A 24,529-nucleotide genomic window follows, 5' to 3' on the forward strand; every position below is an offset into this window, starting at 1 on the left:
ATTTCAGTATTTCTTAGTAATCATCTAGTCAAGACTGTAGGCAAATTATCTAAACTGGGAGCAGGTTTTCATTTCAAAAGAATCTGAATTAATAAATTTTGAGATACCCCCAGATTTTTCTGCAAAAACACAACCTTCACTTATATTAAACGTTTGGAGGGTGTTCCGCCTCAGACACACCACATTTAGGTGTCTGTATACAGTTCTTCATGTTTAAGCCCTTACTATCAAAGGGGATGTAGTCATCACAGTTTATGATGCCACAAATGTGGTTCAGTTCACCCCAAAAGACAAATCTACATGCAACTCTACATAGAGCTGAGCAGAGACTCAATCTTCTTTATTGCGAATGGGATACAAGACAACCAGCTCAAGTGGAGACACACACAAAGACCTAATTTTAGCAGTGTGGTGTTGAATCCTATTCTTGCTTTCAAAACAGCCAAAACTTTATTTCTGTTTTTCTTAATAAATATAGGGTAAATAAATCTCAAAATGAAAATGGAAATATCAGCTACATATGGTGAAATTTCATCAAAATTAACATATTCCATAAGAAAAGTCTAATTTTACTTAAAAAAGTCTTTCCTTAAGACAAAAATATTATCATGGAAAAAAACGCAACCAACCAACCAAGACCCCCAAAAAACAAAGAACAGACCTATTATAGTCCACAGAAGATGGAAAAATAACTAAGAAGTTTCCTTCCTTTTTCACCTTTAAGGCAATAATCCTAGTGGATATAAGACTTCGACCTTATTATGAGGGTGTACATGTACTCCAGAATTAAATCCTCATGAACAGGTACTCAACAATAAATAACTTCAGAGCTCATTGACAAGTTACAACACAAATGTTAACTACTGGAGAAAGGACCTCAACAGCAAAGAGACACCCAAATAAGAAAAATATTAATACTAAATATTAAGCTGTTTTCCTACCTGTGTGCAGACAAATTACTGAGGTACAGGGTATATTTTTCTTCAGCAGACAGCCCATCCATCATCAAGTAAAAAACGTGAAAATTACTCTGGTTGAAAGGCTGCATAATAACACGAGACTTCTCCAACATGTATGTATAAATCCTAGCTGATTGAGAAACAAACAAATAAATTCATCATTATACTGATTGCTCTAAACTTACATATTTTAAACCATTCACCATTGCAACACTGAAGAATAAACAATGTTTCTTAGAAATCAGACTGGGGTGAGCACTATATAAAAAATATTACCATTAATTCTACCATGGTTTTCTATATGAATCACATATAAACCCCTATTCCATTACAGTTAGTGGAACAAATGTCTTACCATCTTACATTATCTTTAAAATTACTTACTTAATTTTAAAGATAATGATGTTGATTCATACTCGGGTTTACTTATTTGAGGAACCAGTTGTCATATTTGGGAAGACTTTCTAAGAGACAAGCTGTTTGTCATCTCACTGAAGTGTAGCCATTTGAGCTTTGGCATCTATTCTAAGCTCCTTAATGGACAGGGAAGGATGCAGGAGAGGGATGCAGGAGAGATTCAAGGCATCTTGAAAAAACTGCCCTTGAAACCATTCCCTTTTTCTGCTGACAATCAAGAACATTCAGACTAAGAGTTTATCTTAATCAACTAACTTCTACATGGCTACTTCTAGATATTACAAAAGAAATAAATCCTCTGCAGAACTGGTCATCAACAAGCTCAGTAACCTGTGCCTGGGGACACATGGGGATCTCAGACGAGTTATGATGGCCAAATGAGAAGCCAGGTGAATCACCGTATCTGGGAGGAAGGTGAAGGAGGACAAACCTGACCATGATTTGCCTAGAGGAATGCTAATTACAGGATCACACACAACCTGAGGCCCACTAAGGTTCTGGAAGAGGCAAAGCACAGAAACAGAGGAAATATTGGACCCTCCGGTCAATTCACCTGCTTCCCCAGATTACAGATTAGAGGTACTTGTGAAGAGAGAGGGAGATTCACTATTTTGGGCACCCTTTCTTTTATTTAACAGCACAGGCATGGCCTGACACATGTGTTGGCAACCAAAACTATGCTTGGGATTCTACCTACAGAAGAGACAGCAGGGCTGACAGAGGAGAGTTGTGCGTCTGACGTGCTGAACCATGGAGACACGACCTGGACCATTTAATCATCCTACAAAAAGTACAAGTGAACTCCTGCTATAATGGAACCTGTATTATGAGAAATTGTGTATCAGCCATCTAGCCCTCTGTTGCAGCACTACAGAAAAAATAACTGTGCTGGAACTAAAAGGGCACGCTTGGGAAATCATTAAGGTGGTAGCAGGGTATGTTTCTGGTTCCAGTAACTTTGCAGCACACTCCAAATTGAAGCAATGCAGCCTTAACCTATCATGGAAGCACTGGCCCACACACACACTCTCATCAGAATCAATCGTTACCTGGCTGCTGTTCCTACAGGGTAAAACAGAACACATGAACCTGAAGGACAATTTCCATCTTTTATCATGCTTGTAACTTGCTTCTCTGTAAAACTAACCCTACCATCTATTAATTTTAAAGAGACCAGTACTAATCTTTGATCACTTCTTCTAGTGTGTGATGATCTTCACCAAGGCTTTCATAACCATTACTCAGGTGTTTTTAATATTCATTGATTAGTAAAAGCATGAAAAATGTTACTGGAGGTCATCTAGCTGATTAATTAATACATTGAACTTTAATGACGGGCAACACCACTTATTTAGATGACACAAATCAATTCAGCCCTTTTTGGGTACTTCAAGTCACCCGCTTTAATAAGGCTAAATACAGTTCACCGCAGTTAGCATCTGCAGCAATGGGAAGAGCTGTTAAGGAAAGTCGAGCTTCTGATCAGCAAGAATCAAACACAGCACCCTCTTAATGGAGCTAAAGGAACTCATAAAGAAAGCTGTCACAGTAATATGCTTTTTTACAAAGTGAAATGATATGTTCAATAATCTGTGCGTGAAATAAAAGGGAAAAACAAGAGAGTTCCAGAGCAGCCTGTCATCTCTGTGCACTTTTAACTGTACTTAGAGGCACAAGGAATTCTGTACTTCCTTTAACCGATCACTTGATCTACTGAGCAGCTATAAAGCCAGCAAGCAGACTCACTATTGAAAGTGTGGGCAGTGAAATCTTTCTTCTGGCTACGTATTCTTTGCAACTACGTTGGTCTTTCTCAAAACCCACGCTATCCTAAACACAGTTATTGCTAAAGACAAACTAACATTTGAAAGATCTGAAAGAGCTGAAACAGTACGAAAACACGTCAGAGAGCTTAGCTGGCTGCAGTCGTTCCTACAACAAAAGAAAGGAAATTCATGTCTGAATTTTTTTAACTGGTAAAAAAATGTTTGTAACACACACAGGCAAATATACATTCTGCTTCTTTTTACAACTCAAGTTACATCCTTCCATGCCAACAAAACTTAAAAAAAAATCAGGCCTTGCTCTTCAAAAAGTGAAGAATGAGAAAAGCAAGGCCTGAAAAGCAAGATACGAAAATCAGGAGAACACGTTTGTCAGGCTTGATTTCCTCTTCCTAACTTTCTTTTTATTAATTTGAGAAAATTTACAGAAGCCTTACCTTTCATCTTAGACATTATGTCAATTTACTTGAAAGATCAGTTAGTCTCTTCCTTTCCAAATAAAAATAAAGTGCAGTAATTTTACTTCTGGAAATAAATAAATAACCAGTCTTTTACTACCACGCAGTGAGTGTGAATCATCGTCTATGAGTGACTTTTACAAGGGCCTGTAGTGACAGGGCAAAGAGTAATGGCTTTAAACAAAAAGAGTGTAGATTTAGATTAGCCATAAGGAAGAAATTCCGCACAGAGAGAGTAGTGAAACACTGGAACAGGCTGCCCAGAGAAGCTGTGGATGCCCCATCCCTGGAAGTGTTCAAGGCCAGGCTGGACGAGGCTTTGAGCAACCTGGTCTAGTGGAAAGTGTCCCTGCCCATGGCAGGGGGGTTGGAACTGGATGGTCTTTAAGGGCCCTTCCAACCCAAACTATTCTGTGATTCTATGATTTTATGGTTTTTTGGCAGAAGATCAGTCTTTGACTTCTGTTAGGTATGAACTTATTTCAGAAACTTAATGAAATCACTGGCCTGTATTTGTTCTGATGTAAGACTTCTTACTAGTTTCCACTGTCTTATCCAGTCACACAGAACAATGACTTAATCTGTGTTACAGCTTCTCCCCTTGACTGGACTAAAGCAAGGAAAGGTACCTGGCTGCAAAGCCACTTGCCACAGAAAAACTCTCACTTGCACCCAGCATTGCAGCACACCTCATCACAAACAAGAGTCAGAGAAGACACACAAAACCTCTACAGACACTTGTACTGGCTTTGACAAGAAGCACACTCAAGAGCTCCAGAGTTTTCAAAACTTTGTGGCAAAGATCCAGTTTTAGAGAAAGACTGAATCAAGCCTGTAGATGAAAATTACGGCCAACATTTCTGTTACTTAGGTATATTCGACTCTGTGCTGTAAGAAAAAAACCTTTTGTGACAGAAGTCAGAGCATTTCCAGGGTCTAGCCATATAAAAGAACTTCAGAATGGACAAAAACCTGTCACAAACTTCAGCACTGTCCACTCAAAATGCAAGGAATGCTACCTCAAGCTTGCCCTCCGTAATAAAAATGTGCACTTTTACTTTGCATGCCCCTTCCTCAGAAATTGTTCTGGATCCCAACCCTTCAGATCTGTCTGTTTAGGAGTTTAAACAACCTGGACCCTTTGATGGAGGCAGTCTAGTGTCACTAGATTTTTGTTTACAAACCAGACATATTTAGCCCAGTTTGCCTCAATAAGTCATGTCAGCAGAAACAGGTGCTCTGCATATTTACATTTTTCGTTCATGTTTAAACAGTGCAAGACAGTAAATACTGCTGCAAATGATCTCGCAAATAGATACGGAGAATCACCGGGTGGGATTTAAACTAGCCAAAGACAACACGCCTGATCCTGTTTTCATTTATGGTGGTGTAAGTTTGGGACACTAGCACTCAGAAGTGATGTTTAGCAGTGGACTAGAAAACACAACATCTACAAGTGCAAATCTAGCAGCATGAACAACTGCGACTTACAAAAATATAGAAACCACTTCCACTGCTGTACTAGGGCTTCTCACTCTGGACTAAATTACAGAACTTTTGGCTACCTTAGATTTGGTAAGAGTCATTGATTCAGTTCCTATGTGTTTGGGGAATAGTAGGGCAGATATGTAATTTGGTTTTATTCTTAATGGACTTAACTACCCCTAGATTTTCTCATTTAATGCTTATGGTTTGAGAGTGATAAAAACACAGCAGTGTAACAGAAAACTGGCATGAGAGCCTGGTTAACTGATTGCATATTTGTATAACTGACAGACAAGGGGTGTGAATTAAACTGGCAAGTCGGGGTAAAGCTCCCTGCAAACTCAAGAAAAGGCACCTGAAAACTATGGGAACACATCACCTTGAGGGTTCTGTTCCTCATCTCAGGAACTGAATGGCACAACCTTAGGTCAGAAGTATTGTGAAAATGAAGCCGTTTCTGTTTCTGAAATGCTCATACAGTGAAAAATGTTGATGAACAACACAGAAAACACACAGGAAAACTAGCATTCTGATTTAGAGCAGCATACAACGGCATAAGCCACATGTGAATCAATGAAGGGACAACAAACTGTTCAGCAGCGAATCACTGAAGAAACATTGTTCATTCTCTGCACTGAACGAAGCTGGGGAGGGGCGGAAAAACAACAGCATTAAATCTGTATGCACGAGACAACTCAGGAGTATCTACACAGCTTCAGTTCTGGCATTTCCTTGTGTTCATATGCTTGACTTCTCAAAATCAGCATAATTTTCATGTTTGCACTTGTGCTCTGTGTTTGTAACAAAAAGTAAAAATCGTGCAGGCGGTGTAATTGTGATGACTAAATATACTCAAATTAAATATATACCATTCAAAAGATTTTTAAAATGTTCATTTTAGCGACTGAACTTTATTTTTACAAGCCCAATTCAGACGTCATTTAGTCCATTCTAATGTTTGCATAGTATTCTTTATATTCCTCCCACAACAGCTCATAAATGAAAAAAAATCATACTCTCTAGTTTTACATTTTCTTTACAAATACCCTATATTTATTGCAAAACATCAGGAGAAAAGTAACAATCATTTCTTACGCAGTGGTGTTTTCACTGAAGAAACTATTGTTATTTGCTAGGGTACAGTGAACTCTCTCAAGAAAATGAATGTAATTCCCACTAAGAAATATTTCCAAAGAATATTTCTATGAAGCTATTCTGAAAGTACCAACACATTTAAAATGTGAAAAAAAGAGTAGTTTTGGAAACATTTATCCAACGGAATCTAATTTACTTGGATCAAAAGTGTGTCTCACCACACAGCTTTTCCATCCAGGAAGATTAGGACAAGGAAACTGTGTACACTTATTTGTGCACATGCCTCTCGTTTTTAGCACGGAGTAACTTTATGATGACCTATGCAGACAAGAAATGAAATTTCTTCCTAAATGCCTCAGAAAATTAGAGTTTTTAGAATCAAAATGAAGTTTTGCCCAATATTCCTTTTGGGTTTTTTTCACTAATGAATTCTTACGGGGACTAGCAGAATCCCACTTACACTAAAAGCAGGCACAAATTCTGCACTATCTTACCTTTAATGAGGACAAACATCAGTATTATTCCTAGTTCCTTTAGAAATAGCTCAAAGCTGTAATAAATAACTTCTAATTGCAGTATTACAGAGTATACTTACATCTTGATTGCCCTAAACAGATGAGTTTAGCACTTATTTAAGGGATATTTAAAACACCAAGTACAATATTGCACAATAGTATGATGTAAAATGGTAAATCTAGAATGTAAATGTAAAAATTAATCTCAGTTATTTTTATTTCACAGCTAATGAATATACAGCTGTCACAGTTTACTAATTTCAGGCATAAAAGAAAATGTGATTTCCTGGCAAATAGAAGAGGAATCGGTGGCAATTTTTTTTCTTGTGTTCTTCTGCCACCTTGTGGTTGCTCAGAACGGGTCTCTCCCTCTTAACACTGAGCACTATTCGACAAGCTATGAATCCACATGCTATTAAACATGTTCCTCTGACATACCATAAAACCCCCTTGCCTCTTTCACATACTTTAAGGCTACTGATGCCTAACTCTGTGTATGGCACACTGGGATCCCTGACCTACTAGTCTGTGGGTGATATCAAAATAAACAGATTCAACGATACTTACCTGCAATTAATGTTTTTTTCTTCTCACAAAACTGTAGCTCAAAATATTTTATAAAACAGCTGGAACAATCATTCAAGGGTGTCTTAGCATGTCCAAAGGCCTCCAGGATACAGTTTACCTGCAAGACAAAGTAGTAATAAGAGAGGAAATAAACAGCGAGATGTTTCAATGAACAGCAGTGAGGTTGGTTAGTGATGAGTAACTAAAAAAAACAAGAACGCTTTTCAGCTTGGAATTTAAAAAGTCCTTGAAAGTGTTTTTTTCTAAAATTCAAGTAAGACAGCTAAAAAAAAGTGCTGTCAGAATAGTGGAAGTTATAAATGGAAGGGGAATACAATGGCTCACACTTCAGCTGATCCTTAGAGTTAGGTAGTTTGGATACAAGTGACTGAAGTCATATGACCAGATCTGGCCTGCTTAGCAAAAAGGTTAGAATCTTTGAAGGCAGCTATGCTTGTGAAGTTACAGTCAATCGATACTAATAAGCAGCCAAAAGAATTTACAATCTTTATGCAACGCTGGAAATGGCATAAATTACTGATTTCTAATGGAATTACTTCAGTAATATACTAGTGAAAAAGTGAGGGAAAAAAAAGATTCTGACTTTTTTATGGCATCTCTCACTAATGCATTTCTATGTTACATCTTCATGGTCACAGCAATTGTTTTAAAAGATTAAAAAATTTAAAAATAATAAAAAGTATTAAATATGCCAACTTTCCTCCACATTTTCTGTGTATTTGCCTTTTCTGTGAATAATTAGTTTCTTACAATAAATGGGTTCCTTCAGCACTTTCCTCTTTTGCATCCTAAGAAATTGGCTGCAATGTGGCCTCAATACACTACTGTGCTGATGTAACTGTGGTTTGCTGAAGCTGGATGACCTAGATGTGGAGAGGTAGGAGGGAAGAGGGCTGTGGAGTGGCACAGATAACGTCTGGCTCCAGTCACAAAGACAGAAGCTCTAAAAATCAGACCCTTCAGAACCATTAATTTAAAGAGCTATTTGTGCAGTAGGTGGCAGCAGAAAACTAATCAGCCTAGTTTTGGTTCCACACCAGTAGCTTGCTCAGGATGTATTTGCTCATTAGGCTAATTCAGCACTTGGTTTAACCTGTGAAGCTTTATTAACTTTGATGGTGCTGTGCACAACTGCAGGAGGAATGAATTCGGGCTATTCTGTTCATTAAAGCACCTTAAAAGGCAACTAAACCAGAATCTCTACTTGATTCCCCACGGGTGGGATCTGGTACCCCTACCTGCACTGTCTGAAGTCAGGTGTCCCATCTAAGCTAGTTACAAAGGAGCTTCCTGTAACCAAACGGCAACTAATTGTTCTTAATAGGGGATGATCCTCTTCTGCCCGCGCTGACTAAGACTCATGGACACATATGGCTACGTTTATACTACTGAACTAAACAGGACATGGAGCAGGACTCTGTCCTCTAAGTGGCATGGTGAGGTTCACGCTCAGATCTCTTCCTTTGCAGAACAGGGTGGACATACTGTTGTGAATGGTCCCGGCACATGCTGTCCTCTGACCTGTGCCCAGAGGACCTGCTGGGGATTTAAACTGTGTCAGGGAGTTGGGCAACAATTGCATGTTAGGAACTGTTGTTTGGTTTACTTTAGTGTAGACTACTTTAGTGTAGGTGAAAGTAGCCTACAAAGTAAACTAATTCTTAGATGGAGACAATTAGGCCTGGCCAGCTCCCTCCCATACTGTTTCCTCTTCTTAACCGAGGACAACATATTACTTAATTTGCAATGGGATCATGATGGCTGTCCCTGGGAATTTTCCTGTGGTCAGGAGACAAGTTGCAGCAGAGACAAGAGTACTTCCCACACCTCCTGTTTCCCGTTGATGCCATATTTGTATCCAAAACACCAGTTTTCAGTTGCCTATTTACAAAGTTACTCATTTACTCTGTTCAGATTCACCTGGTGTGTAACGCAGGTTCTCATGATTTCATCTTACAATTGGGCAGAACTTGGTTCTGCTGTGGGGATTAAATATGACTCAGGAAACATTCAGAACTCTTGCCTATTTCATAAATATATTTAATATACAAATACTGGGTGATATAACTTTGTTTAGTCCTTGCAGTTTTCCTGCAACTTTCCAGTTTCTGTCTCACATACTATTACTTCAGATGCCTCAGCATTTCTTATACTGTCTAACTACACCACCACAACCACACAGATAAATTTACCTACTGAAGGGCATTAGTGCACATTTAGCAGACAGGACCTTATCACATAAATGTTTCTTATTCACTAAAACACTACTTTCCAAAGCCACCAAAACACAGAGAAACAAAACTGGTCTCCTTTTTCTGTTTTCCTCACATGACATCAGTGTGATCTTAACCCTGTTCCCATTCAGGTCAATTCAGGGAAAGAAACCTCCTTTGGCTGCAACAGTGAAAACAAACCCTGTATGAACTTCTGCAGAAGAGATGCCTTTTTCCTCACAGTTCAAATGCCTTTGCCTATCCAAGAGGACACACCATCGCTTTGTTCTGCACAGTGATGAGAATGCTACTTACATGTTTTATCTTCGTATCAAAGGTGTTTCTGCTGGAGCTGGCTCTGCAAGTGAGGTGCTTCACTATCTGTTTGCAGGCTTCAGTCTTCCCAGAACCACTTTCTCCACTGCAAGAGGACAGGCAAGAAAGAGAGGGGGGAATCATTGTTATTTTCACATTTTATAATGTTATTTATATTCTCTGCTGGCTCTGTTTGAATAGATTTAAGATCTCTCAGTTAAGCTTTCATTTCAAATAACAGAAGGTTTATGGATGGCAAATAATAAAGAACAGAATGTAGGAGATACGCTGACTGACTATGTTCATGAGGGCTGTCAGAGCTGTCAAGCTATATTGTCTTGTACCACAAGCCAAGCCAATCAAATCTAAAGCTTTCAAGCCATTTTGGAGGTATTTATAGCAAACATGGTTTTTATCCTACTTCATCTTCTGTCCGGAAAAGGAGCCTGCTTATGCTGCCTGGTTCTCTTTGCAGATGGAGAAATGCTACTGTGGTAATGATGGGAGTCAGAAGGAAAGGAAAGTGTAGAATACAATAGGAAGAAGGTGAGGGAAATATGAAAGGAACGGGAAGGAAAATAAAGATATGATTGATTTTACAACCTGCCCAGTTTCTGCAGTGCAATACATTCTGACTTCAGTGATCCTGTTTCACTTAATTCCTTGTTCATGATGTGGAATGAATATTCTAAAGAATGAGAATTTCTGAGGGGGAAAATGAGCAGAAAAAACAAGGTAAAAGGCAATATGAACAATGAAGGTAGGAAGAAATGGAGGAGGGAAGCAAACTCAATGCTGCCCTTGAAGCATGGAGAAGGAAAGAAGAGAAACAAAAGAGATGGAAAGGATAAAGTTAGTAAAGCCTGCACAAGAAATTCATGTAAGAATTTCTCACTTAGGAAGTTATTCCTTTTACAGATAACTGAACCAAACAAAATGTAATTTGATGCTCCTCCTGCATTCATCTGCTTGATCAAATTTAAAAGGCTGTTTCCGCAACAGCCAGGTAGATTTTTGACAAGTACAGTGGCCGTGCTGGTTAGACAGTCCCAGTTGGTAAAGTTTAGTTTCTGAAAATGAGAGGGTAGCAAAATATAACGTCTGTCTGGCCATTGCTTTATCTATTAAAATCTCACTTCAAAGGATAAATCAATTACATAAAGGAAGAAAGAAAAGAGGAAAGCACAAAAAGGTCTTTATACTCAGGCAGGGATGGGATCTCTGCACCACTCATCTCATTCAACTCTCACGGGACATACTCGCAGCTCTGGTGAATCTCTTATTTGATTACCAGGTAAACTGTAGGTGACAAGAGAGATGTCTCATTACTACATGTGATGTGACAAACTGCTTTTACCTATGTACTCCATGTTCTAAAACAAGCCAGAGTCTGACCCAGGACATCAAATTTCCATTGGCACCAGTTTGCGGTCCAAGACTGCAAAGGTTTGCAACCTGGATATATGTTATGCGAAGACCTCAAATAACAGGTCACAAAGCCATATTTAAACCAGGTCTTACAACAAAAAAAATCATGTGAAGTCAAGGAGGTCACTGTCACAGCTAATATGAAACTAATATTTCTACAGAATTGACAAGGTGCTCCATAAGAGCACTATCCCTTGCTCAGATCTTCAGCTTCTGACTTTATGAAAGTGTTTCAAAAGCCAGATGACACTTGATGTCACCTTCTAAAAACTGTTTGAATCTCTGCCCTCTTTATGATGACCTTGTTCTCCAAACAGTAATTGTACCATGCTGCCTCTGTTCTTAAGGAGTAGCATTACCCTTCTGTCTTTAGAACGGTAGTGTCCTAATTTCATGTTCCTCTGCCTGTCATCACTAACAGTGTCGTGGCTTAACCTCATTTGGTAATCATGCATCACTCAGCTGCCCACTCACCACCCAACCCCGGTGGAAAGCATCCCCCTTCTCTTCCCCACAGATTGGTTCTCCGAAAAGAAAAGGTGAGGAGTGCGATTATCAACAATTCCTGAGAGATGGCGCCCGAGGTACAGAGATGACAGCAATACCAGCAATATCAGACTAGTCCCTTGACCAGTGATGTTCCCGTATCCTAAGCCGACGTTACGCCGTACAGCAAAATGATAATCCTGCTCCACGTCCCAGAAGCGATAAACAGCACCGCAGGGAATACACATTCCAAGTAAGGGCACAATCATGTGAACAAATAACACTGTGATCAGTGACTATTAAACTGATACAATGAACGCTTATAACAAATTTATTTTAACATGCTCTGGTCAGATCTGTTACTATCTCAACCCTTCAAGCCCCAAACTGGGCGCCAAAAAGGACTGTCGTGGTTTAACCCCAGTGGGTAACAACCAGAGGAACTAAAGAAGCTACACCCTGCAAACCCACTGCATTTGGATTATGATCCAGCTCTTCTGCTACCTTGTGCCACCGGCACCACTCACGCTGGTGAGCTCAGTGCTACGCATGTGCTTGCTGGATAGTCCCACGTGCACTGCCCGGCTGCCGCCTTTCGGAATAGCTGTGGCTGGAGTTATAACTGCCTTCATGACGGCTCCCAAAGAACCACAAAGCCTGTGTGAACACCCCTCTGAGACCTCTATGGCTGTTAGCAGCCAGTAGGTTCAACAGGTTATTGGGTAGAGGGGGACTTAGCGGTGGACAGACAGAACCATCAGGCAGAAGTAGTTAACCAAGGAAGCCCAGCTAAAATAGTCAGAAAACAAAAAAACCCAGGCAAAATTTTAAGAATTAATTCCTGCAAGTACAGAGAAGGACATCTTGCTTACCCTCTATTTCTTTATATTAGCCAGGTTTGTCTATATCTTTATGAATTCAGATAACGGGATCATTATTGTTTGGTGTCAATTCCAGTATAAATAAATCCTAGAAATCATTGGTTTGGGGAAAAATATGACAAAAAATAAAACATGTAAGGAGGAATGTACCTGCCAATTCAGACCACATAAGTGACAGGGTTTTATTGTCTGTGGCTTGTTTTCAATGGTGACCAAAGGTACCACATTCAGAAGTGCAGGAATACCTAACAAAACAAACAAAAAACCCTAGTCCTGCAGTACTTGAATTATAATCAGAATTGCTAGAAAACCTCTAACAGAATTTGTTCATATAAGATTTCCACCAGTTTTAAAAAGAAGATTTAGATCAGCATAGATATGCATGCTGGTTTGTATGAACTTCTGAAACCAAACTCCTACTGTACTACCCTAAACTGTGAGCATTACTACTACAAATTCCCACTCCGATAGTAAGATATAGCCAGGGAAGAGTGAGTAAGCTTGCAAACTTTGGGGAACCAGAATAATCTCCTACTTTCCAGTTTGCAGAGTTTGTAAGCAAGACACTGGCTCTTGCTCCATGACTGTGGTTTCTATATTTAAAATAAGTATGTGCAAGCAAGACTGTTAAACAAAACGTGGTTTGTATCATCAGTACTGATATCTGTAACTTAACAACCCTGAATGTTAGTTGGAAATTGTATTTCCAAACAAAAAGGTAAAGTGCATTTCTAAAAAAAAATTATTATAAGTAGGATGTCCAAATCTCTAACTGTACTGAAGTAGACCACTGCATTTATAACACACTGAATTTTAATGTAAGAATTAAAGATTATTAACATGAACAGAATGCCTGTGGTGATGCAAAACTGAGGAAATCAAAAGCTTTCAAGGCATTCCACTTCAAAAGACAAGGATTTCTCTTTGTTCCAGATTATTTGGCTTTAAAATGTGATTTGTATCACAACAAAACCACTGGATATTGACATTCCTGCCTGCTAACATATGCAGTTATAACAGTTCATTTGATATATTCATTATGGGTTTTTTTGATTCACCAAATTAGCCATCAACATCCCATAAACCATTGGCTTGATTGACTAAGGATCCTTAGCTTTTAACAAGGCTATAAACTATACTTAGGCTTCCTCAACAGCTCCTCACTTATCTTGTCAGTGCATAATGCATTTTCATATCCTGAACAGCAGGAGAAAAATGCAGTCAGAAGAAATTTAATTACGAAAAGCTCACCTATTGGCTACTTGAGAGCATAACAATGTTATTTTATTCTGTAACTCCCATACAAAGTTTATTCAAATCCAGCTCTCGGTGTTAAGCATACATGAGTGATACTGGTTGGCTATAAACTAAAAGTACCTGTGAAGAACTGGTGGTAAACTCTTCAATAATTTGGACAAATGCTTTCCTGCTGTAAAACAGATGTGGATTGGGGGAAGGGGGTGTGTGTGTAAATCTTATAACATGTTAACTCCATAAAGGAAATTAAGATTAAAGCTTCAGAAGACAGGAAAGTAAGTAAAGTGTAAAAAGACAGAGAAGGTGAAATGATCGATCCAGATCATCCTGACAGATGATCTTACTCAGAGAAGCTGTGGATGCCCCATCCCTGGATGTCTTCCAGGCCAGGCTGGATGGGGCTTTGAGCAACCTGGTCTAGTGGAAGGTGTCCCTGCCCATGGCAGGGGGGTTGGAACTAGATGGGCTTTAAGGGCCCTTCCAACCCAAACCATCCTGTGATTCTGTGAGCTTTAAATGGAGATTTTTTTCCCCTTTTTTAACCAATTCAGTAGCAAAGAGTTAATAGGACATTTAGAGGAATAGATAGCAGCAGGAAAAGACCAAAGTACAAAGAAAACTGAAACAAGCAACAAGAAAATGAAGTAGTAGTCATTTTTTTTACTAAATCTGAAGATGAAGACACACCTTCACAGGGTTTGAGTGGGACTTTATGAAAGTTCTGCAAAATAAAGAGCTATAACATCGCTGGAAATTGTAAGAGTCTAAAGTGCAGTTCTAAAACTTCTCTAAAAAAAGATGACATATGTGTTTTTACCACGGAAACACAAAGTTTTGACACAGAAGGGCTGCCACTGAGTTTGCAGAGGGTTCCCTTTCACTAGCAGTATGTAATAATGTTATCCTAGGAATCCTATCTTAAATCTGTGTTAAAACTGTGTTCTGTAAGTGCACGATTTTTAACGTAATACAGAGGTCAAACCAGAAAATTATAAACTTTTTTAGTTTTTAAATTAAAGATTAGTATTTTTACAAGAAATATTCCTAATTACAATTTAAAACCAAGTAGCAATGACAGAAGTGTAAGTGGAGCTTTGAGTATTCCACCTAACACATTACAGGGCAGTGTCTGCTCCTTTGTCATTATAGAAGATGCTTCAGTGTTCCACTGCCTGTTCCACCTTCTGGACATTCATACAGCACACACAGCCCCTGCAAAGCGCATGACCTGCTGTACAGTTACTGGAATATTCTGGCACTAATATTTATTTACAGTTTATGTAATGGGTGATTCATTTTACTAATACTAATACTGATTTAGTCATAAGACTAAATAAGGACTGTTTTATTTCACATTGTTTGCTTCGCTGCTTGGAGAGAGCCAGTCAACCTGCATGCAGCAAAATGAGCAGACAAAGCAGACAGTAAATGTGTCAGACAGGTCCAACCAACAGAGACAACAATCTAACTCATGGATTCCCACTTTCACTGCATCGTGTAACAGGAGACAGAGGAATTCTACCACTAAACTGAGCAGTAAATGCCTCAACACTCTGTATCTTTTAATTCAAGTTGCAAAACCATGGATTTCTTTAGATTAAATAATAGAATTAAAAAAAGGTATTTTTAACACCCCATTTTCCCTGCAGATGACAGGTCTGGTCCTAACTTAACCCAAGGATATATACAGGGATGGAAGTATTCTTCCAGATCTGTATGGAAATACCTTGGAGATGGGTATTTGCTGTTTGTGCACTGGCATCTTCAGTTTTTTGGATGACTCTCCAGAGCAGCCCCAGTAGGAAAATTCAAGATTTGCTAAATCTGGTTCCCCTACGAACAACACCTTACAACAGAATCTCGCTGCTAGGGAAGAACATTTCACATTTGACAGAACATTTTCTTCAGTTCCATTTTGACTTTTTTCTTGTATTTTAACTACTTGATGGCAATTTTTCTTTGACTTGCTCTTGGTCTTAAAGCTCACCATCTACTAAGCAGTCTTAAGGTGATTGATACACACCAAGTTCTGTATGCTACAGATATATGGGAACACTTCCATTCCTATAGTGTCTTTAGGCACAGAAAACAGAAAACGTAAGTATTAGGTGACGACACTACAGAAGGGAGAATTTGCCTTCACCTGGCACAAACAGCAGGTAGCGTGTCACCCTGAGAACAGTCGTACTCATGACAGAAATGCTGGCTTTTCATTGGCTTGATTTTTGTGCACAGGGGGAAGCCACAGCAGATCCACAGCTACAAACCCTTTCTCTGATCACAGGAGCACTCACTGCCAAATCTTTGTTATTTATTCCCAAAGGATGGAGTCTCTGCTTCCATATATTTAATTGCTATCATTAACACAACCATTTGTGTGGAGTCAGGAGACTGCAACCATATCTGGCTGAGGATTCAATATAGAAGTGGTCTGGTCCTGAAAAGCTTCTCCTCTAAACATATCATTACACACAAGCAGCCAAAGAAAAACAGTAAAAACAAAACCAAACAAAAATCAGATGGGAGTTGCATTAGAGAGAAAGAACATTACAATACTTATGAGCAGCGTCATACACAATAAGCACAACAGCTCATGGATGAATGTCTAATTTATAAAGATTCTGATCTCACTGATGTGAATTAGCAATGCTTTGAGAAAGTTTGTTTTAAGGGACTTGGGTACAGAAATGTCAAATTCCTGGATCACAGTCAGGCTTAAGCATGAAATGGATAGTGCTGCAAGACTCTGCCCTGCCAGAAGCTATGAACCTCTCCTGAGCACACGCGTGGGCTGAAAATCATAGTAGCACTTGAAGTAGAGCCTGGTAGTTTAGCAAGGGTTTCGAGACCGTAGCTTTGGACTTCGGGAGCTAAGTTCCACCTCAGACAACTTCAGGTGCCTTCATGTATTTTCATTATCATCTCTTGGGAAAATGTGGAAGGCAAAAATGACTAGACTAAGAAAACCAGTATCACTAAGGGTTACACTGCATGCAGAATTAATTAGCAACAGTATGTGTCCAATAAAAGACTAATTCATGAATCATTAGTATTGGCCACAAAACTCATGGGAAGTATCTTTTTGTAATTACTCTTTGGAAAAAAACCACAAAACTGAAAAACATTGCTAATAGAAAATAAACTATCTCCAAAAAATAAAGACGCTACAGAGTTTGATGAAGATGACGGGATTAACATGAGTAAGAGTACATTTTCTGATATCCTTCGCAGGCCTTTTGAAGTGACTGTGGGTACAGCTCAATGTGCTGCAAATAAAAGATGTCCATAAAGAAATTACTATGTTTTAAAATAACAAACTCAAACTTTTCAGGAGAAATTCAGCTGAGAGTTGTACATTCTGCCATCACTTGGTTCTTCTCTGGCAGTTAACAGTTAAGCTAGACATATTTTGAGAATTGCATATGGAAAGTAAAACAATGATATGGCATGAATTGTCACTGGTCCATATCATATCCCAACATGCACATCAAAACAGTAGCCTCTTCTCATGGTAAAATCTTTAAAATTAAATTAAAGCGTAATTATGCTTATAAATTATACTAACAAATTACTTATTCTATAAAGTATTATTGTAAATAAAATAGACCTAAAACCAAATACAGGTTTAAGAGTTTTGTTCTATGACTGCATCGTGTTCCACTTTTCCACAGAAGGCAAAAGCGTGCAATTGGTGTGCAATGCCCAGAGTGCTCGCATGCCAAAACGATGTATTTTGAACGTACCAGGGGATTTCCATTTTGAGATTAGTACATACCCACAGGGATACTCTACTTTCACTGGATTTACTACTAATGAAAACCAACCAAACCAGCAGCCTTCTGATCTGGTGTGGCTATTTTCCTATGTGGCACACCACTACTCCTCACTGTAAGAGCTCTGACTTGGGCAGTCTCAGGACAACCATTTCAGTATTACAGCAGCAGCAAACATGGTACAAGGATTCTAGGAACTACGTAGTCTAAGCCAAAACCACTGCCAAAACCATTGGGTCCTGCCAGCCCTGTTCTGGCAACCCATTTCACTTTTAGGGGAAGCTGGCTTTGGAACAGATTCAGGTTAAAACAGCTCCTCAACATCACCACCACCCTCCCAAGGTGTAATTCTGACCTGAGGGTAGCTCCAGCCCAGCTCACCATGCCACCACCTGAATGTTTGTGTGGATACCAGGGATGGTGTAGAAATGATGAAACGAGCAGTCAAAGGTAGAAGGGCAGAAGCACTCCTAGCCAGCTTATTCCAGTGTAATGTTCTCAGGGATCTAGGTGTCCTTTTCACTTGTTCATCTACTGTCTCCTTCCTTCTGAGAGCTTATACGAAATGGCCTTTCTAGCTACAGAGAGCTTCTCTGAACTCCCCTGTCTTCATTCAGCCTGTGACTCCACATTAGAGGGAAACGTATTTTTTTACGTTTTTTACTGGGCGCTCTCATCGCACTGTACACGCATGCATGGGACTGGATCCACAACAGCTTTAGAACTAGAGATAGTTTTAAACTACAGACCACAGGCCAAACACGTACAGAACTTCCTTCTCAAAAATTAAGAGTATGCTTGATAAGAGGGGTTGGAGAAAACAAAGTGAAACACAAAAGCTTGGATTATTTCAGAACTGCAAAATTGCAGTTATTTGGTTTTTGATAGGAAATGAAACCTCTTGAAAACTTCCCCACAAACCCCTCTTCAAGTGAAAAATCAAAGAAAAACTGACTGGATGCTGTACCGCATGCCCTCAGGGCCAGACAGTAAGCCCTGCTCTATGCTGTTCGTTAGCACAGAGCTAACCAATGAATCATCCCTCACGCTGGTGGAAGAACCTTCGCTGCCTCATGGGTAATACTGTTTTACAGCAGAAACAGCAAGAAAACAGAAATCCATTTTGAGCATACGCACAAGTTCACGCACACACACACACAAACAGGTGACAGCAAAGGGGCAGACATATAACTTGAGTTACGTCAAGGATCTTTCCAGATCATTATTATTGTCAGAAAACCAATGGAGATTTCCTGCATTGCCTTTACTTTACAGACGTTCATTATTTAGATTCTTCCAAGGGACTAACATAATGGAAACACATAATTTTTAATACCTCTTTATGTACTTCTAAAAGATCTTAGTTCCCTTCTGTCTTCTCATCTACTGCTAGCAGAAGAATGCTATTTACAAAGAATGGTTTCTAGCTGTTTCTGTTAAGTTGCAGCTATACTTACCTCCTATCCCAACTTACCAGATGCTTTCAACTTCCATTTTCAAAAGGGACCTTTCGATCTAACCAATTATCCACATAAAGGATACTTTAGGACAGCACATCTATGGGTTGCCTTGATGTGATATGCAAATGCCTGGCCCAACGCTGATGCCATCAGCAGAGCACCCTCTTGCCACATTCTTCATCAGGTCACTGATTTGTATTAAGTTATGGTGGGCTGGGCAGGCATCAGGACAGTGGGGCTTAATACATTCCTTACCCTGATACAAAAACATCAGTAGCAACTGTTCCCTGATATCAAAGCCATTTATTATTAAGTACAACATTCTTTGTGTACTACTACATGATACTTAACTTGGCAGTTGGCCTTTTTCTTGAAGTGTGAATACACATTATATTCTGCTGCTTCTCTGTCTACACTTACTGGCAACTTCACAACAATATTGATCAACTAGTAGTGTCCCAAGTTCCTACTCGGAAGAAACTACTGAAAGTGCCTTAGGATATTTCTTATTTTTATCAAAATTTTTATACCTAAACAAGAGTTAATATTCATGAGAAGATAGTATGAACATACAGTAATGATTTCCTAGTATTGCTTGTACCTCTGCTTAAATGTCACTGCTCACTGGATAAATAATTATTCCATTCTGATTAGGTTATAAAAAGGTTACCATTTGCTCCAACCAATCAACATTCAGTTCCACACCTAATTAATTTATACATTTATAATTTAGAAGCTTATAAACTATGTTTTTTTCATAAACTATGCCTTTAAAAGAAACATTTAATTACAATATTCAGAGGTATATGAAAACATAATATACAGAACTTCAAATATTCACAGGAGTCTGTACCACATAAACAGGATGCAAAAGAAATGGATACATATGATTGCATTCATGTATTCATTTTAACTCTTGTACCTCTAAACCAGCACTATTAGCTGCTTTTGAGTATTGTGTCCTCCCCATTTCATAGTATTCAATTTTCTTATAATTAGAGGTAGTTCAAGGGCAATTACAAGGTTTTTCAAGGCATCAGCCTTTATTCCTGGTCAAATGAAAATCAGCTTCTTTTCTTCCTGTCTCCCATGAAGTTCTGCAAACCCCTGCCAATATTTCAGCCAACAGCAATTGTCAAAGTGGCAAGACAGAGCAAGAAATTTCTTTGACCAACTACACCAAATTCACCAGATGCGTTGCTCTCAGTGAGGATGAAGGAAGAAAAGGGATTAACAGATTTGGGGATCAAAAGTTTCAAGTGAATTCTAAATATATAATTCACCATTATAAAACTGGCATATTTCAGTGCAACTCTGCTTCACTGGAGATTCCTAATACATTTACTCACAGTCTTGAAGTTAATTATCACAGCAACAACACAGAATAAAGGAACTGATTAAAGTTCATTTTGAAGTTGGACAGCTAAATGACAAACTCATGGCCACGCGAACACGTGAGGCAGAGTGGAAGCTCCAATGGAGGTGGCCCAACTCAGGCATTTATAATTTAGTCAAGGGCTCCCCATTTTTACTGTCACTAGATTCCATTTCTAATCCTGATCCATGTAATATTAGCAAACACGCACAGCAATTTTGAATTCTTTACCATTAACTCTTCGGTCCTAATTAGATGCAGTTAGATGGAGTGGCAATTCCCCAAGAGAATTTATGAACTTGAGATGTAATTAAACCTTTTTCAGTTCAATCTTGCTCTAATGTATCATACAGAGATCAGTACACAGAAACAAACCAGTTGGAGGAAAAAATAAAATGGAAATCTCAACTGTTGAGTCCTGGGGGAAACAGCTGAAAAGGAGGAGTTACAAATTAGTTAATAGGAAGATAAATTTTCACCTGAGGATAAAGCACTGGGGACGCTGCTCCTGGAATAGCATGTGGTAAGCTCTTTCAGCACAGGAAAATATATGTGGGGGAAGTGAGGAACACAATTTTCCAGAGTTACTTAAATAAAGCTGGGTGACCTGAAAAATTGTAGAAAATTAACATGATCAACACATTTCAAACTAATTCTGTTTTCATCCTCCTTATCCTGGGTCTTTTGTAAAGCTCTCTAAACGCATTATGAACAGCATCTCTGTATGTATATGCATGGTACCATTACAGTACATATGAAGATTTTATAAAGAGAGCTGTAAGCATAGAGTATCTAAATAAGACACAAAATTAAACAAAACTAGAGGACTCAACAATACTGATTTTTGCACTGAGTAAAACAAACCCTAGTAAGATACTTCTTTATCTTTTCATAGCTTTTCAATGTCTTGACTTAAAAATGAAATATAATCATCCCATGTAAAGATAAAATTGAAATCAAAAGCTTAAGTTACAAACTAATTCATTTCTTACATGACAGAGTGGCCCCTCACAAATACTCTCTCTGCAACACAGACTAACTTCTGTGAAACACACAGCTGGCAACATGTAGTGTCCTTAAAGCTTCAGTATGCATAGAATCAATTATCTGCTACCAAAACTTCAATTTTTATTGAAGATACACTGACGTTCTTTCAGTTAATATCGAGCAGATTTTAGAAAAAACAGTGTGTGGTATCTACAATTATTTTCTTTAAGAATAAATAAATATAATAAAGAAAATACAGAATGTGATTGAGGTAAGATTGTGTGCAGAAACACCATACCATTTTACAAATATCATTAAGCAAATAACTTTATCTACCTTTTTCATGCAGCTTTTATCAGACCTTCTCATGGGATCAGAAAATTAACACAGGCTCTACAGAAACCCATGACAGCTGAGGGACAACTGTAACATCACAAAGCCTCTAGAATGATACCGGATGCTAACAACCAAATCCCTTCCTTTCCACCATGTCCTGTTTTCTCCAGCTACTCTAACAGTCTTTCCACCATGGTACCATTTTGTATTTGCTCCTTTCTCCAGATTAATCATGTGCTTATCACAGATTCACACAGAGTGATAGGGGTTGGAAGGGACCTCTAGAAATCTAGTCCAACGCCCCTGGCCAGAGCAGGATCACCTAGAGTAGATCACACAGGATCACCCCTTCCTGTCCCATGTCTGTCTTATTTATTTACATACTAAACTATTCAGTCTTGGGGTATCTACAATGCTGTGCCTGAATGAATCCACCGCAATACGGCCCTTTCAGGCCCTTTGAGCTACCTGACTGAAGAAGATGAAATCCACACTGACTCTCAAGGAATCACTGCAGCATGTCACTAAGCGGAAAGAAAAACCTTCACATACTTTTACTCATTGCTTAACACTGCAAAGGCTTTGCAAGTTTACACATTTTTCTAATACATAAACTCCAAGAATATATTGCCCTATTCAGACACAGATAATTTCTGCACAAACGTGACACTGCAGGATGACCGTAGCACAAGCTGCTTCTACAGAGAGTTAGTATATTGGTGCCCGTTAATGCAAGATGCATCATGTCACCTCAGAGCAAATAACTGCTTATAAAAAGACTTAGCAGTATTAGTAGTATTCCACTGGAACTAAGTGGGGGACTTCAGCGTAGGATAACAAAATAAAGATTGCTGAGAAGTTATTTAAAGTGTTTTTAGAAAAGAGAAGAAATCCCGAGGTGTTACTGGTATTGAAAAATGTACGTGATAATCCTTCCATTGCTTATTCCTGGTTTTAAAAATAGTATCATGCCCTATATATCTTTGCAATGTTTTTTTGACAGCTAACAAACCACATACCTGAAACAGAAATGCTAGCTAATGAGCCACATCATGTAGCACGTCAGTGTCTATTGAGGAGCTGACATCAATTTTTATTACTTTAATAAACAGACCATGTAACACTTAAATAATTCAATATAACAGCAGCTAAGCTGCTGCAGTATATCTGAGTGTTTCAAAAACAGAGAAAACAAAGCTATTTTACAACCATGGTTTTTTGATCACCTGGGAAATACCTGCCTATTGCCCAATTCCATGCAGAAAACAATGATGGGAGTAAAAGGAATGGCTATCCAAGGTGACCCAAACAATTACAGGACAATAAGTGTCTCATGCTAAAACTTGCTAAAATAGATCTATCACAGAGAGCTCAAGAGAAGATGCAGCAAATATTCAGGAAACATTTTAATACATATGGTGCACAAAATCATGTATATAATGTAAAATACACAGTGACAGGAAAAAAATATCATCATCTAAAACCCTGGGGATGATGGATGGCTTCTATTTCTAGAAACTAAATTTGGCTCCCAACTTGCAATCTGCTGCTACTGCCATTGAATGTCCCAGCATTCCTCTCTCTCAAATTTACTACTGATGATACACACAAAGCCACATGATACAGCAAACAGCCACAGAGCAGTCTGCTTACCAAATTTTGAACCCTTTCTAGTTCTTGTAAGCTAAACAAACATATTTGAACACTCCCTAACACAACATTGTGCTTGATCTCTGTGCAGCAAGGTGCCCTCAGTGGAGTAACAAGGGGCGAGGGGCCGGGGCGGTAGGAGAGTGGGCAGAAATCAACAATTATGCTAATATTCTGTCTCTCAAATTACTGAGTGAGGATGAAACAGAGATCTAGTAATTTGAATTTATGTTACTCCCACTGATCTATAAAGTCCAATGAAGTTAGTATCCATATCTAAATGATAAACCCCTTGTAAATAACTAGCCTGTCCCAAAGTGAAAGAAAGGTAAGGGCACTGCTATTCAAGAGAGAAACATGGAAGCACTTCCTAAGTGGCCTGGTGCATATGACAGTGCCAGACATGGACCCAAGTTCCCCTTGCCCGTGAGGTGCCTGTGCCCAGCACAAGTCACCTCTGTGTGACCACCCCAGGGTAGTGCTAGGCTCACGCCGAGCACTTGGCACTCATTGCTGGCATGGTGCCGGCACTGAGTAGGGAGCCCAGACAGGCATTCTGAGCCTTTCTGCACCATTCAAGGTTGTTATCTTCATAACTGTGTTTTGGGCAAGGGGGGTGTGAACTCAACCAACCACTGCATGATGTACGTGCCTGTTTTTGCAAGGTTGGCAGTGGCAAAAACCTCCAAGGTTATACAGCAGGGAATACTTTTAAACAATCAAGAAGTGTTACTGCTCGTCAGCAAGGTGACTGTTTTACAAATGAAACACAGAAAAACAGTGGTATCTCAGAAGAAATTTTAAAAATTTTGCTAGCCTTAAAAGTTAAGGAGGTTCCAGCATAAGAAAAGGTCATTTAAGTTAACTAATTTTAGGGCTTTAGCCTGCCAAATGAACTATATGAATCCACTGACAAAGATCTCCACTGTAACATTTTGAAGAATGAACACTTACCATGGTAGAGTAAATAGGAAGTTCTTTAAATGGGTTCACAAGCAGCAGTATATCACCAATGTAGGTCTGGGGGGGGGGAAAAAACAACAACAAAAAAAAAAGGATATAATTGC

General features: G+C 38.9%; 1 protein-coding gene across 1 annotated transcript in view; it reads right to left on the bottom strand.

Moving 5' to 3' along the window:
- MYO16 (myosin XVI) overlaps positions 1 to 24,529 on the bottom strand; it is a 283,911-nt gene that overhangs the window by 147,041 nt on the left and 112,341 nt on the right. The window contains exons 11-15 of the mRNA XM_010161190.1: positions 24,417 to 24,482; positions 20,969 to 21,096; positions 9,830 to 9,935; positions 7,281 to 7,398; positions 942 to 1,089 (exon numbers count right to left, since the gene is read on the bottom strand). Coding sequence (XP_010159492.1) covers positions 942 to 1,089; positions 7,281 to 7,398; positions 9,830 to 9,935; positions 20,969 to 21,096; positions 24,417 to 24,482 — 566 coding nt within the window. The remainder of the gene's footprint in view (positions 1 to 941; positions 1,090 to 7,280; positions 7,399 to 9,829; positions 9,936 to 20,968; positions 21,097 to 24,416; positions 24,483 to 24,529) is intronic.

The sequence above is a fragment of the Eurypyga helias genome, unplaced genomic scaffold, assembly GCF_000690775.1.
Source record: "Eurypyga helias isolate BGI_N326 unplaced genomic scaffold, ASM69077v1 scaffold12351, whole genome shotgun sequence".
NCBI classification, from domain to species: Eukaryota; Metazoa; Chordata; class Aves; order Eurypygiformes; family Eurypygidae; genus Eurypyga; species Eurypyga helias.